The sequence below is a fragment of the Megachile rotundata genome, chromosome 9, assembly GCF_050947335.1.
Source record: "Megachile rotundata isolate GNS110a chromosome 9, iyMegRotu1, whole genome shotgun sequence".
Taxonomy (NCBI): Eukaryota; Metazoa; Arthropoda; class Insecta; order Hymenoptera; family Megachilidae; genus Megachile; species Megachile rotundata.
In genome coordinates, this window is record NC_134991.1 from 16,766,183 (window position 1) to 16,778,973 (window position 12,791).

The 12,791-nt window shown below is 35.9% G+C and overlaps 2 protein-coding genes across 6 annotated transcripts; one reads left to right on the top strand and one right to left on the bottom strand.

The window, feature by feature from the left end:
* Nucleotides 1-1,935: 1,935 nt before the first annotated feature.
* LOC100883640 (haloacid dehalogenase-like hydrolase domain-containing 5) lies at nucleotides 1,936-5,828 on the top strand. Its single transcript, XM_003707821.3, has 3 exons — nucleotides 1,936-2,410; nucleotides 3,096-3,913; nucleotides 3,998-5,828. The coding sequence occupies exons 1-3, from the start codon at nucleotides 2,354-2,356 to the stop codon at nucleotides 4,308-4,310; spliced, it is 1,188 nt and encodes a 395-aa protein (XP_003707869.1). The 5' UTR covers nucleotides 1,936-2,353; the 3' UTR covers nucleotides 4,311-5,828.
* A 1,671-nt stretch (nucleotides 5,829-7,499) lies between these two features.
* Nucleotides 7,500-12,093, bottom strand: LOC100877709 (uncharacterized). Of its 5 annotated transcripts, XM_012296214.2 has the most exons (4): nucleotides 12,005-12,093; nucleotides 9,554-10,160; nucleotides 9,277-9,481; nucleotides 7,500-9,146 (listed from the first exon to the last, which is right to left on the bottom strand). In XM_012296214.2, the coding sequence occupies exons 1-4, from the start codon at nucleotides 12,031-12,033 to the stop codon at nucleotides 8,605-8,607; spliced, it is 1,383 nt and encodes a 460-aa protein (XP_012151604.2). In that variant the 5' UTR covers nucleotides 12,034-12,093; the 3' UTR covers nucleotides 7,500-8,604. The 5 variants fall into 5 exon arrangements, with proteins under 5 accessions (XP_012151604.2, XP_012151599.2, XP_012151601.2 ...); XM_012296209.2 differs by having other exon boundaries at nucleotides 9,277-10,160; XM_012296211.2 differs by lacking the exon at nucleotides 12,005-12,093 and adding an exon at nucleotides 11,936-11,954 and having other exon boundaries at nucleotides 9,277-10,160.
* Nucleotides 12,094-12,791: the final 698 nt, after the last annotated feature.

The window sequence follows — 12,791 nt, forward strand, 5'->3', positions numbered from 1 at the left end:
GCACTTTTCCGAAATTCTGAGATATACAAATTGTTCCCTGTCGCCTACGGAATCGAACGAATCTAATTATAGCGCGCTAGGACCATTATTAAAGAAAATAGAAAAATAGCCCATTTCATGGACTAAAAAATTGCCGTCCATCTAGCGGCGAAAGTTGGAACTACAAACATAGAAAATCTCGATTTTCTCGAAAACTAGGCACTTTTTCGAAATTCTGAGATATACAAATTATTCCTTGTGGCCTAAGGAATAGGACGAATCTAATTATAGCCCGCTAGGACCATTATTAAAGAAAATAAAAAAATAGCCCATTTCATGGACTAAAAAATTGGCGTCCATCTAGCGGTGAAAGTTGGAACTACAAAAACATAAAAATGCGGTTTTCTCGAAAATTATCAAACTTTGACTACTTCCGAGGCTCAGAAAGTGTTATGTGATCGCATTAGAAGCAAAGTAAAGCAATAAAAGTTTCCTGAAAGCTATAATAAAGAAAATAAAAAAAATGGCATTTTATGGAGAAAATTTGTGGCGCCATCTAGCGGCAAAACTGCGAACTAAACTGAAAAAACGTATGTCCGAACACGCGTTAAGGAAAAATATAAAAAGTAATATTTCGCAACTTTGACGACGCAGTATGCTTCTTTAGACATTTTCAAGCAATTTTTCTTGAATAAGTTATCCATTTTTTTGCCTATTAAGCCCAGAAAATCAATTTTTATTTGACCCCTTAACGCGTGTTCGGACATACGTTTTTTCAGTTTAGTTCGCAGTTTTGCCGCTAGATGGCGCCACAAATTTTCTCCATAAAATGCCATTTTTTTTATTTTCTTTATTATAGCTTTCAGGAAACTTTAATTGCTTTACTTTGCTTCTAATGCGATCACATAACACTTTCTGAGCCTCGGAAGTAGTCAAAGTTTGATAATTTTCGAGAAAACCGCATTTTTATGTTTTTGTAGTTCCAACTTTCACCGCTAGATGGACGCCAATTTTTTAGTCCATGAAATGGGCTATTTTTTTATTTTCTTTAATAATGGTCCTAGCGGGCTATAATTAGATTCGTCCTATTCCTTAGGCCACAAGGAATAATTTGTATATCTCAGAATTTCGAAAAAGTGCCTAGTTTTCGAGAAAATCGAGATTTTCTATGTTTGTAGTTCCAACTTTCGCCGCTAGATGGACGGCAATTTTTTAGTCCATGAAATGGGCTATTTTTCTATTTTCTTTAATAATGGTCCTAGCGCGCTATAATTAGATTCGTTCGATTCCGTAGGCGACAGGGAACAATTTGTATATCTCAGAATTTCGGAAAAGTGCCTAGTTTTCGAGAAAATCGAAATTTTAGTTTTTCGTAGTTCCGCCGCTCGCCGCTAGATGGCGCCACCTGTACCGTTTTGGACCGAATTCGACAAAAATTGATTTCCTGGCTTTATTAGGCATCAAAACGCATCAAACCCTAATAGAAATTTGTTTCTAAATGCCTCAGGAACCATACTACGTCGTCAAAGTGCCGAAATATTGCACTTTGCATGTGCAGTTGAATTGACATAGGCGGCTTATGTACGTACTTTCATCTAACAGTTTCCTATTATACCGACGTGGTACCGATACGCTTGTTCACGATCGACTGTACACTCAAAGCTATTGCTCACGCAATTCAACGCCCGGTCCTCGCGCTCTTATTGATCAGTATTTTGTTATTAATTACTCGAAAATGAAGCTTCAATCAGTATTTTGACAAATAAAAATGTTTAGGATCATCCCGCTTACCACCCCTTTTTGGCTCTTGCAGCAGTTCTGGGACACCCTGTATATACTTAAATATTTCTTAATATTCCTGACATACATACAATATCAGTAATAGTTGTGTAGATAATAAAATTAATGACTTTAAGAATCCTATTTGAAAAAGCTACAATGTTAAAAATTCAAGTCAATGTTAAAATGTTAAAAATTTTTTGGTGGCAGTTGGTAGTCGTAAAAGATTCGAATCGTCATGACTTCCCAACTCAATTAATTAAACTCCATCTAAATGCGGAATAGAGTCGTATATAGATACTGGAACATTTAGATATGCAGTTTTATCTTTAGAACTATTGTCAGTGAATCTGCAAGTTGAAAAAAAGATATTGTATATCTTACACGAGATAATGTTAGTTGCATCGTGCACTGTGGACTGTGTCCTCTTACGGCACGTGGGAAAAATACTATCAAATGTACTGTGCGATCTGTAGGTCACTATAACCTCAAAAGTTGCATTATGCATAATCAATCTGTGAGAAGTACTCTTTGAGCGTAGTGTAGCTTTAAGATATAATTGATTGAAATCTCATTTACGGTTACCACTGCCAGAATGGCAATAATGAAAATATTGTTAAGGCCAAACATCACGAGGTTCACAGGAGTTCGAGTGAGTTACATTTCAAACTTCATTGTTATGTTCGATTCTTGTTTCTGCACTTCAAGGTGGATCCTTCACACATGCCTTCTTTTGTTTATGACATATCAATGACCTACTTCCTTTGAATGAATGTAAACGCATCGAAATTTCATATTGATTTTGATAATTTGTTTTAATCGATTCTACTACAAAATTTGTACTTATTGGTAAATGTAACCTTTTCGTTTTCTCTTATTTTCTTAATAAGATTCTGCATCAAAAGAAATAAGTTTTATGTATCTTGTTATAATTTAAATTTAGATATAATTTTTGTTCATATATTTTCAGTAATTTCACAATTTAAAAAATTTTTATGTAATATTCACTAATAAAAAGATTACTCAAAAGTTGATTATTAATTGTAACTATAAAATTAATTAAACAAATGATGTACAGTTTATGAGATATTGCATTATGTGCCAGTACAAAAATATAATGCTTGGTATTCACATCAATATAACAAGTGTATTTTTATATCTTGTTTCAAGGCCTATGTAGCTGGTTTAGGATATTGCTCCAAGAATATGAAGTAGGAGTAGAACTTCTTATGAAATATTTAAAGGGGAAATATATAATTTATTACAGATATAATATAAAAATATGCTAAGATCTAATAAAAAAAAAAGATATTAATATTTTTTTGTTTAATTTTCAGCACTTGAGTTCTAAGCCAAAATTTGGTTTACTTTTTGACATTGATGGTGTAATAGTACGTGGAAAAAATGTATTACCTCCTGTGCCCGAGGCTTTTAAGCGACTTCAAGGAAAAGATGGCAAATTTCGTGTACCCACTGTATTTGTCACTAATAGTGGAAATGCTCTACGCAGTCAAAAAGCATTAGATTTATCCAAATGGATAGGATATGAAGTCAAAGAGTCTCAAGTAATTATGGCCCACTCACCATTAAAATTGTTTGATCATTTTCATGACAAACAAGTACTAATATCTGGGCAAGGTCCAATCAAAGAAATAGCTAAGGAACTAGGTTTTCAAAAAACAGTAACCATACAAGAATTAGTTAAAAATTTTCCATCCTTAGATTATGTAAATATGAAGAAGAGAAATCCGCAATGTGGACCAATAGATCCAAACTTTCCCACTATAGAAGGCATTGTGTTATTTAGTGAACCAACTTCTTGGGAAACTCCATTACAATTGATGGTGGATCTTTTAATGACTAATGGCATGCCAGGTGGTTTGCTCAGTGAACTTCCTTATCCACACATTCCAGTCTTGGCATGTAATATGGATTTATTATGGGTGTCTGAAGCACCTATTCCTAGATATGGTCATGGTGCTTTCCTGCTCTGTCTCGAATCCTTGTATAAGAAAATTACAGGAAAAGACTTAATATACTCTGCTCTAGTCGGAAAACCTAGTGAAATCACTTACTATCATGCAAGTTATATGCTCCGTGAGCATGCTAGAAGTATTGGAATAGATCATAACGTTGATACAATATATGCTATTGGGTAATTAATGCTCCAAATTCGTTAAAATTAAACTTGTAATAAAGTACTATAACTCATGCTTTAAATTTAATATGTATTTTTCAGAGATAACATTAACACTGATATCTTCGGTGCAAATTTGTACGATAAATATCTATCGCGTTGCACACAGGAAGAAGTATTAAAGTCTGACAAAATAAAAAAGCTGCTTGGGAAGGACGTCAAACCGCCTACTTCAAAAGCTTGTATCAGTATTCTAGTGGAAACTGGTGTTCATCAGCGAGATTCAAATTTTATATCGGAACATAGTCCTAGAGATTTCATACCAGTTGAAGACAGTTTATGCAAGCCTGCATTCATAGTGAAACACGTCGGTGAAGCTATTAATCTTGCGTTTAAAGAAGAAAAATTTGACTGAACAAATAGATTGAAGATTCTTTTAGACTTGGAATGTTCACATTCTAATGGTTAAGCAAGGAGAAGTAAAAAATTGTAGATTTAACTTTGCTAATCAAGTATTATGTTATTTTCTTTATTTAAAGGTAAAATCAGTAAGAAGAAATGAGATAGGATTGCATGAGCATATTTATTTTGCTTTTTTTTTCTACATATTTTTATTTGATCAATTGAACTGAATTCATTATTATAAATCAGTGATATACACAGCATAGTAATCGGCAGAAATATTAGATACAATTATAATGAATTTTATGTATATTTAAAATTTCATTAATTTATATTATATAAGCATAGTGTTTAGTGAACTATTCAGATATAGCATTACATGTACATATGTACACTGGCAAGCCTAGTAGGCTTCCCTAGGATAAATGACAATTAGAGAGAAGAGGCCTCGCCACTCGTTAATTTTAAAAATTTGGAAATTTCTCTATTTAGAACTGTTAGAAATATGAAAATCTGGGAACTTACAAATTTGGAAATTTGAAAGTTTCAGAAAATTTAAGCAGTGGGATATTCCTCCCTCTATACTTGCCTCTATGGAAAGGAAGTCTACATGCCTCGCAGTGTACGCATGCGATATAAAAAGATACATATACACACACACATACTTGTACATGTATATAGTATCTGTATATGCCAGACAATTTGTAATCTACTTTTACCATATTTTAATTGATTTGTTAATGAATTTTAATGTCTGATTTATAGTGTTTCAGAGTGATTTTATCATACCGTGATATTAATTCATATTTATCAGTGAAAAACAAAAAATCTTATATAGATAGCGAAGCACGTATCGTGTTTTATTTAGTCAAAAAAAATCTATCGATGCACTCGCTGTATTAGCGCATTATTTAAGACTTTTGGTTTAGTATCTCTCATTGAATACTGCTGTTTGGATACTAAACTTCATCTAGTCTCAACGAACAATTTTATCGTTATGTACATACCAAATTATAGCAGTAGCAATCTGTAATTCCTGTTAGTTTGAAATGTGTAAAGCATCAGCTAAGCCATTCGTGTCAATGATCATGTAACAATACAAATGTCCTAATATACAGCAAACGAGCTCTTAGAAAAAACAAAAGCGCACATTGTACAAGAGTACTACGATTCAACTGACTGTAGTTAGCTGGAGACAACAACAAATGCACACTACAAAGAAGAAAAAACATTGAGACCTGTGTCGAGGACGAAGACTGACCATCTACGTCCATAACTTGTTTTAATTTTACAAGAAATCAAAGTGAGGACAGGGATAGTCATTGCTCGACTTTCATACTCTGTAGGATAGTATTCTGCAGAGTCAGAAATGTTATAGGTACTTTGAAAAGGTAATTGTACGCATAGGTATGTGTAGAGTGTTGCAACAATTGAAAGCAATACGCACTATGTACACGGTTTCTTAGTTACAACCCCATCCGTAAGAGTTCGTGAGACTTTTATGGAGCTAATTAGAATTTATTTTAGTAAATTGTATGTTTGTTTATTTTGTCCTGTTCTCCTATATCAGTGTTCTCTGCGGAAGCCACGGGATCTGCGATGATATTACTTTTTCGATCTTTAAAAATTTGTCTGCTACTTCCAAACGATTTGAAAACGCGCGTAATTAATTGCCCGTCAAATTTGTTAAACAAATAATGAAACATTGAACCTGTTTTCGTATATTGCGTGCAATAATTGTGAAGCGCGAAACAGAAATAGCTTCACGAGCTGTGATATATTTTCGTTATAAATATTTTGTCGATATTCAATCTTTTGATCGAATTAATATTGATTTCAATGATATATTTTTGTATTGTGAGTGATACGTACGATTGATTCGATTTTTTGAGCTTTATATTTGAATTATAGTTTAATAGGGTATCATGTTAAACCTGTGAAGTATGTTAAACAATATACCTTTTCTTTCAAAACGATTCCTCAAGCAAGAGTTGTATTTGTAGAAAAATAGAAGCAAAGAAATATAAAATATATTTTTCGTTAACAAAGTAACTATCTTATTACAGACTAATAACGCTGTCTAAAACAGAATGTCATCGAACGAGAACTTATAAGGATTCAGTGAACGGTTGGTTGTACTCCAGGTTTCTTTTAGGTAAGTAGAAAGATGGAAGGAGGTTCTTTGATCGAAAATTCTTTACGAAATTAGAAGATTTATGGAGAGTCTAAGAAAAATTTAAAAAAAAAATTCAAACAGAGCGCAGAGAGTTCCTGAATGTCCTATTTGAACCTTAGATGACTAAGAAGTGAACTCTATCTTGACAGAGCGTCTGAGTCTCACGACCTGTGAATTAAACCATCAATCATTTGATGAAATAATTTGATTATACATCGAGTCGTCGGTGTCCGTACGGAATAAATTTATTTATCGACTTTTTTGTTAATTCGCATACGTCGGACACATTTTTCCTCATAATGTCAAAGTATCATTCATTTAAATATTCCTTATAAATTTAATATTTGCGATTCAAGCGATAAAATAAAGTTACAAAAAATCAGTGATACTTATGCTCCGGACAGGTACTCGTTTCCGGAAGAGAAGAAATCTCGGTCAATTTCTTCTCGATAAATTTTTATTGGATGCGCGAAGAATACTTAACGAGTCACATTGCACGTGAAGTCGCGCTTAATTCACGGTTTCATTAACGCCCAAGTTATCATAATTGACCTTTATCGCTAGGCTACTAATCAGCATCGTATATTCGAATTACGTCAACAGTTAATAGACTTAAAAGATTTTACCGACCAGAGTTACAAAATTTCAGACGATTGGATTCAACCAGTTTCACGACGATAAATTTAAAGAGAGGAATTGTAGTATCAATTTTCAAATACTTGCGTAAATAATCTTATAGATATTTTATAAAGAGTTCATACATGAAAAATAAATCGATTAGAAAAGCAAGCGAACGCGTTCGAAGAATCCGCTGGTTCAGTTTACTAGAACAGGCTTGAGATTAATAATCACATCCTGTGACTAGAATCGGCTGCTGGACCAAAACCGGTTATCCATTTCTGTGTCGTGATGCACATCGATAAATCGCGAATTTTTAATTTAGAATTCAGGACTCGTTCGAAATATTGTACACGTGTCTGAAAAAGAATTTTTCAAGCGGAAGTGAAATAAAGAAAACGATTGTAATTAAGTTTCAGCATTTTTACATTTTCCAGATATGGCTCGTACATGTTTCTATTAAAGAGAAAACAAAAATTGAACTATAAAAGTTATGTAGATCACTGTTACCAGTTCAGATCGTCGATTACTTCAAAAGTAAAAGTTTCACGTAGACCGGATAAAACATGATGGATCGTAAGCAATTATCCCGTTAACTAGATCATTGTATAAACTGTTCTCCTTTCCCGGAAAAAACACATTGACCATTGGTATCATCAACCCTTAGTATAATAATAAATAAATATAACTTAATAAGTAATGCTGTTAATAAAAAACAGACCTTCATAGAGTCAATACTACTTATTAGATTTTCTACGCGTCTTTCACTCGTCAACGAATTAACTCGTCTTTCCCCAGTTAACAAGTTAAGTACACAGGCTGCACGCTCTCCAGCACGTGGATATACGAACAAGGTTATAGGTAATTGACCCATGAAAGTTCACTTCTCACGTCGACACTATCGTCATGCCGACGTTTCACTGTCACCTACTCCCATCGATACCCCAAGGCGGTTTACCACAATTTAAGACAATTAAACACACGCGATAAGTCATTGGCTACTAGGAAACTATCGTAGGAGAAAGTATCTACTCTTAAACCATTCGTTATCATCATTACTCACATTACATAAAATATATACAAGACTCAACTTTCGACTAGGGATGGGATGCTTTCAATATGTAGTTGCAAAGTGACTAAGAATAAATGGGAAGACTCTAACTGGTTGTCTTTGAAAGAACTCGGAAAGAGTTTGAGCTAGAGGTAGTCTGGGAACTGGAGGTTTAAAGCTTAAAAACCTAAGACCTAGAATGCCTAAAGAGTTTAAGAAGAACCTACAGAGTTTAAAATCTAGAAAGAATCTACGTTCTGATTGTGCAATTCAACCTTGAACAGTGTCAATGTTAGCCTTTTATAAGGTGAAAGGCGATGTAGAGGAAAGAGATTCCTCTCGCATTTAATTTTGGAATAAGTTCACATTGAACTTGATCCCATCCCTACTCTCTGCATTCTCTCTTACACCAATCATCCTTTCATGTTTAATAAGTTAATCGAAAGAATCTGACTGATAAAATTAACATCCGCCTACATTCGTCTCTCTCTTCCTTCTCTTCTCGTAACATTCGATGGCTTTCTGGATTTCTTCCAAGTATTCCTGTATCGTATCCTCTTTCGATAACTCTCTCGAATCGGATCGCGAGAGGGATCTCTTCTGCACGAGTGCGGTGAGCATCAAGGTGACTACAGGTAGTGTCATGCCCAGTAAAAATGTCGGTGTCATGATGTTCTTCAGTCCATGTTTCTTAAAACCTCGATATAATTCGGCCCAGATACCGTCTTTCTCTTCTTCGTGATACTTGCCGAGCTTCCCATAGAGATGAGGCTTTATCTTGCCCGTCTTGGCGATGTAATTATAGTAGTGAGGATCATAGGATTGAGCATACAGTTGGGAGTAATAGACGTCTTTGCTAGGTGGTAAGTGGTCCGCTTCTGGGAACCAAGCGCTCGCATCCTCGTATGGTACCGGATGATTAGTCGGAGGTGGTGGACCTCGATGGAATCCTGGTGGCTTGGTGTAAATCACCTCCACGGGTGGGCCTGTCTGTTTGAAGGGTACTGGAAAAGTGTAGAAAACTGTTATTAGTTACATACTCCCTATGGTGGGGCTTCTCAAACTTTGATGGGTTAACAATTTGAAAAATGGTGCTCACTTTGGGACTTCGGAATTTACTTTCCAAGGACTCACCTGGGGGACCATAGAATGCAGGACCTCCTTTCCTGGACTGAGGATAAAGAAACGGTTTCCCACGCAGTCTTCTCATACGATGATGCCATCCAACAGGATAGAACACGTCGTTCCTCGCTTGCAACCCGGTTACATAAGGCTGCAGTAACTGTTGTTGCTGCACCGCAGAAGTACCCACAGTGTTCGACACGGGTGACTGGTAATCCTGAAGATTTAGAGGCGTACTGTACACTTGCTCGTTCAACTGTTGCTGTTGGTTCGCGGGGTAAACTTGTACCATTCGTCGTTGCAACAATTGGGATGTCAATTGCTGATTTACGGAAGACATGATCCCTGCTGGCTGCTGATTAGTTCTTGACATAAGCTGCTGCGATAATTGCTGCTGATCACTGATCGTTTGTACCGTCGTTTGTTCTTGAACCACAGTGCTTTGTGGTTCAACTTCTCTACTTTGTAAGTAGTAATCCAACGACATACGCGATTCTTCAGGTGTTTTCGAATTCAAAAACGAGTTCAGTGCTATCTTTGCTGGATCAGCGGATGTGGTCCCTGCATTGTAGATGTTCGACATCTGTCGAGCTGATTGAACAGCGACAGAGTTCTGTTTCCGTTCTACATGATCTGTTTCTTCTTGATTTATGGAATGATCATCAATCAGGGTGTTCTTCGTTGAGCTGTGAAGGTATCCGACTAGAGGGTAGACCATCTCCGCGACCGTGCTCGTCACGTTCGCTGTGGTTTCCTGTCTTGCGGTTTTTTCTAAAGATCGTGACTCTTCCGCTGTGTACTCCGTGTTCTCAGTCAGTGGATTACCCTCGAAGTTTAATTGAGCGTGTGTTAATCCTGCAGCCAGAACGAGAAGGAATGCTGTCCAGTCCATGGCTCTGAAATCAGTGGGAAATACTGATTGTCAGACATTCGTTATAAATTAATAAATGTCCATCCAAAAAATACTTCGCAGATCTTTCCTGTTGTCCCACTTACACCGCTGCTACTCGAGAAGAAAAAATAAAGAAAGCTATTCAAATACTGCGGTCACAAGACGCTAACGTGTGTACAGAATGAATTCTGGCCAACACCTTTCTTCAGTTAACATCCTCTTGCATCCTATTTTTGTAATACTATTTTTTCCTATCCCCGAAATAAATTACTTTCGATTTATGCGCATAAATATTTCTCTTGAATATAAATAGAAAGGAAGTTCGGAAGAAAACGAGTTACGATTAATTACGGTCTTTGCATGAATTAAACCACGCGGGTTATACATCCGTGTAACACTTTCTTCGGTCAAGGTGAACGCATTAAAAACGTGAATACGTTGTTTCAACCATTTTGTCATAGAAAAGACAAGCATTCGATCGCGTTCAGATTCCAGATGTATAAAATAGTTATTCGAGAGGCTCATGAATTTTTTATTTGTTTCGTAACATGAAATTCATAGGATTAGCCCGTGTTAAATTATGAATCGGTACATTAACAACTCCTGACGTTATCTCGTCTCGTTTCCTATCAACGATATACTAGTTTTCTAAACCTGATCTCTTCGAGATATCGGAATTTTTAAATTTAACAAATGACGCATTACATCCGAGTGGGTCACTGAAGTAGAGAAATTGTTTCGAATGAAAAATATGAAATGATGAATCATTGAAAAGAAAAGTATCGAATGCATGGACTGAAACGTAGGAAAAAGTCGTCCAGAGAGAGTGGCTCTGCTTAAAACTCTGCCCACGTGTGTGCTGCTCTTCGAAGAGAGTTCAGGGTCACGCTTCTTTTACATTTTTCTCTTTAAAAACAATATGCAAATCATCTTCTCGAGTCGTCTTCCGTGATGTACTAACAGTAAAAAATAGCCAAAATGTAAGTTCGCATATTTCCGTCTTTAGTAGGCGTTTCGAACGGTCACAGCTACTAATCGCTGTTCCAAATTTGCGAAATTTAGCGATTGTCGATAAAAGCACGCGACGATCTACAGATACTTTCTAAAAACCGTTAAGACATTATGAATTCAAAGATCGACCGAAATTCGAGGGGAAAAAACGCTTTGATTTCCTTCTGCCAGTCAACGACCGGCTATCGACACCATTCTAGAAACGCTTCATGTATTTTGCGTGAATTGAAAAACAAGTAGTGTCTGATGTTAAAAGAGATCAGGATTTTTCTTCGCGTAAAAAGATCGGACTCCCGCAGTCATTCATAGGAACGTTCCGAAGAAAAAGAAGTAGAAACTCCGCGTACCGTGAATGATAATAATTGCTTGACTTCATGAAGCTAAACAGAATCGAATTAAAAATTTAATTATGGTTACCTACTTATTTTAATTGACTTCTTATACAATTCTGTTCCTCTATACAACATTGTAATTTGAAAATAATTTCTGTTCACTCGAGTATCGGAGTAACTATCTGAATTACCACTTTGTTAAAACCATTGTTGTTTTGTTATTTCGAAGAAATTACATTCTATGGGACGTTTACTCACAATAATGATTTTTATCAATTAAACACTGGCGATCACCACCACCCTCGAATTTCTCACGACTTGACATATACCGAAGAAAACGGCACACGAGAAGAAACCATCCATCGGTCCGACTGGAACCAGGAATACTGAAGATCCACGGATGATGAGAAAGGCATTCACTTTGCTATTCCCCTACCTTCTCGAACTAACAAAGCCGGCCCCTTCATTCGTTACCTGGTCGAAATTGCTCGACTAATGCTATCACCTTTCTTCTAAACCCCTACATGATCCCATGAAGTTACGGCAACTTTGTTTTATGCACAATAGCCTCTATACATCCGCGATGAAATAGATTTCTTCCGAGCGTAATCCTATTATGAGAGAATCCGTAGGAGCTGAAATATATTATCTTAATTATTAGGATTTTGAAAAATAACGCGAGTAGGCCATAAAAAATATTCCCATTTTCCTGATAGAGATAGTATAAAACAGTGTACATTATTTATAACAATTTAGACATTATTTCCCATGCATTAGACCGTAATAAGGTCATCGAACTTCGAATAATTATGCACCATAGAAGAATAATGATGAAATAAAGAACAGATAATGCTAAGTGACTTATTAGTAGCTTAATAAATTGCATCCAATGCTCCATTTTCCCAGATCAGTTCCTCGTCCACCTACAAAGAACATTAATAAAATATTTCGTTAACGTTTATACGTAAAAAAGGTTCTCGTTTACTTAACTAGTGGCAAAACCAACGTGTCGATATACAGCTGACAGTTTTGAAGAGCGATTAAAAGAAAATATATGGGTCAATCAGTTAAATCCGCGGTGTTCATAGCTAGTGTGCATCGAACGATTTGTGGCGGCAAAACAGGAGTATAGAAGTCGAACGGTAGTTTAAGCATTTTGTTTGCATTGCCTTTCAAACTGTCTCTTACAACCATGATATTGTTGATGAAACCCCGATCGACACCGGTTTTGAAGATGGCATATGCGTGAGCTACTTACCTGAATCAACAAAATTGACTCTGTTTGCACGTTT

Coding starts and splice junctions, on each gene's coding strand:
- LOC100883640 (XM_003707821.3), top strand. CDS start 2,354: ATGGCAATAATGAAAATATTGTTAAGGCCAAACATCACGAGGTTCACA. Junction 2,411..3,095: donor CGAGGTTCACAGGAGTTCGA/GTGAGTTACATT, acceptor TTTAATTTTCAG/CACTTGAGTTCTAAGCCAAA. Junction 3,914..3,997: donor GATACAATATATGCTATTGG/GTAATTAATGCT, acceptor TGTATTTTTCAG/AGATAACATTAACACTGATA.
- LOC100877709 (XM_012296209.2), bottom strand. CDS start 12,033: ATGGGATCATGTAGGGGTTTAGAAGAAAG. Junction 10,161..12,004: donor TGTAGGGGTTTAGAAGAAAG/GTGATAGCATTA, acceptor CACTGATTTCAG/AGCCATGGACTGGACAGCAT. Junction 9,147..9,276: donor TGCATTCTATGGTCCCCCAG/GTGAGTCCTTGG, acceptor ACACTTTTCCAG/TACCCTTCAAACAGACAGGC.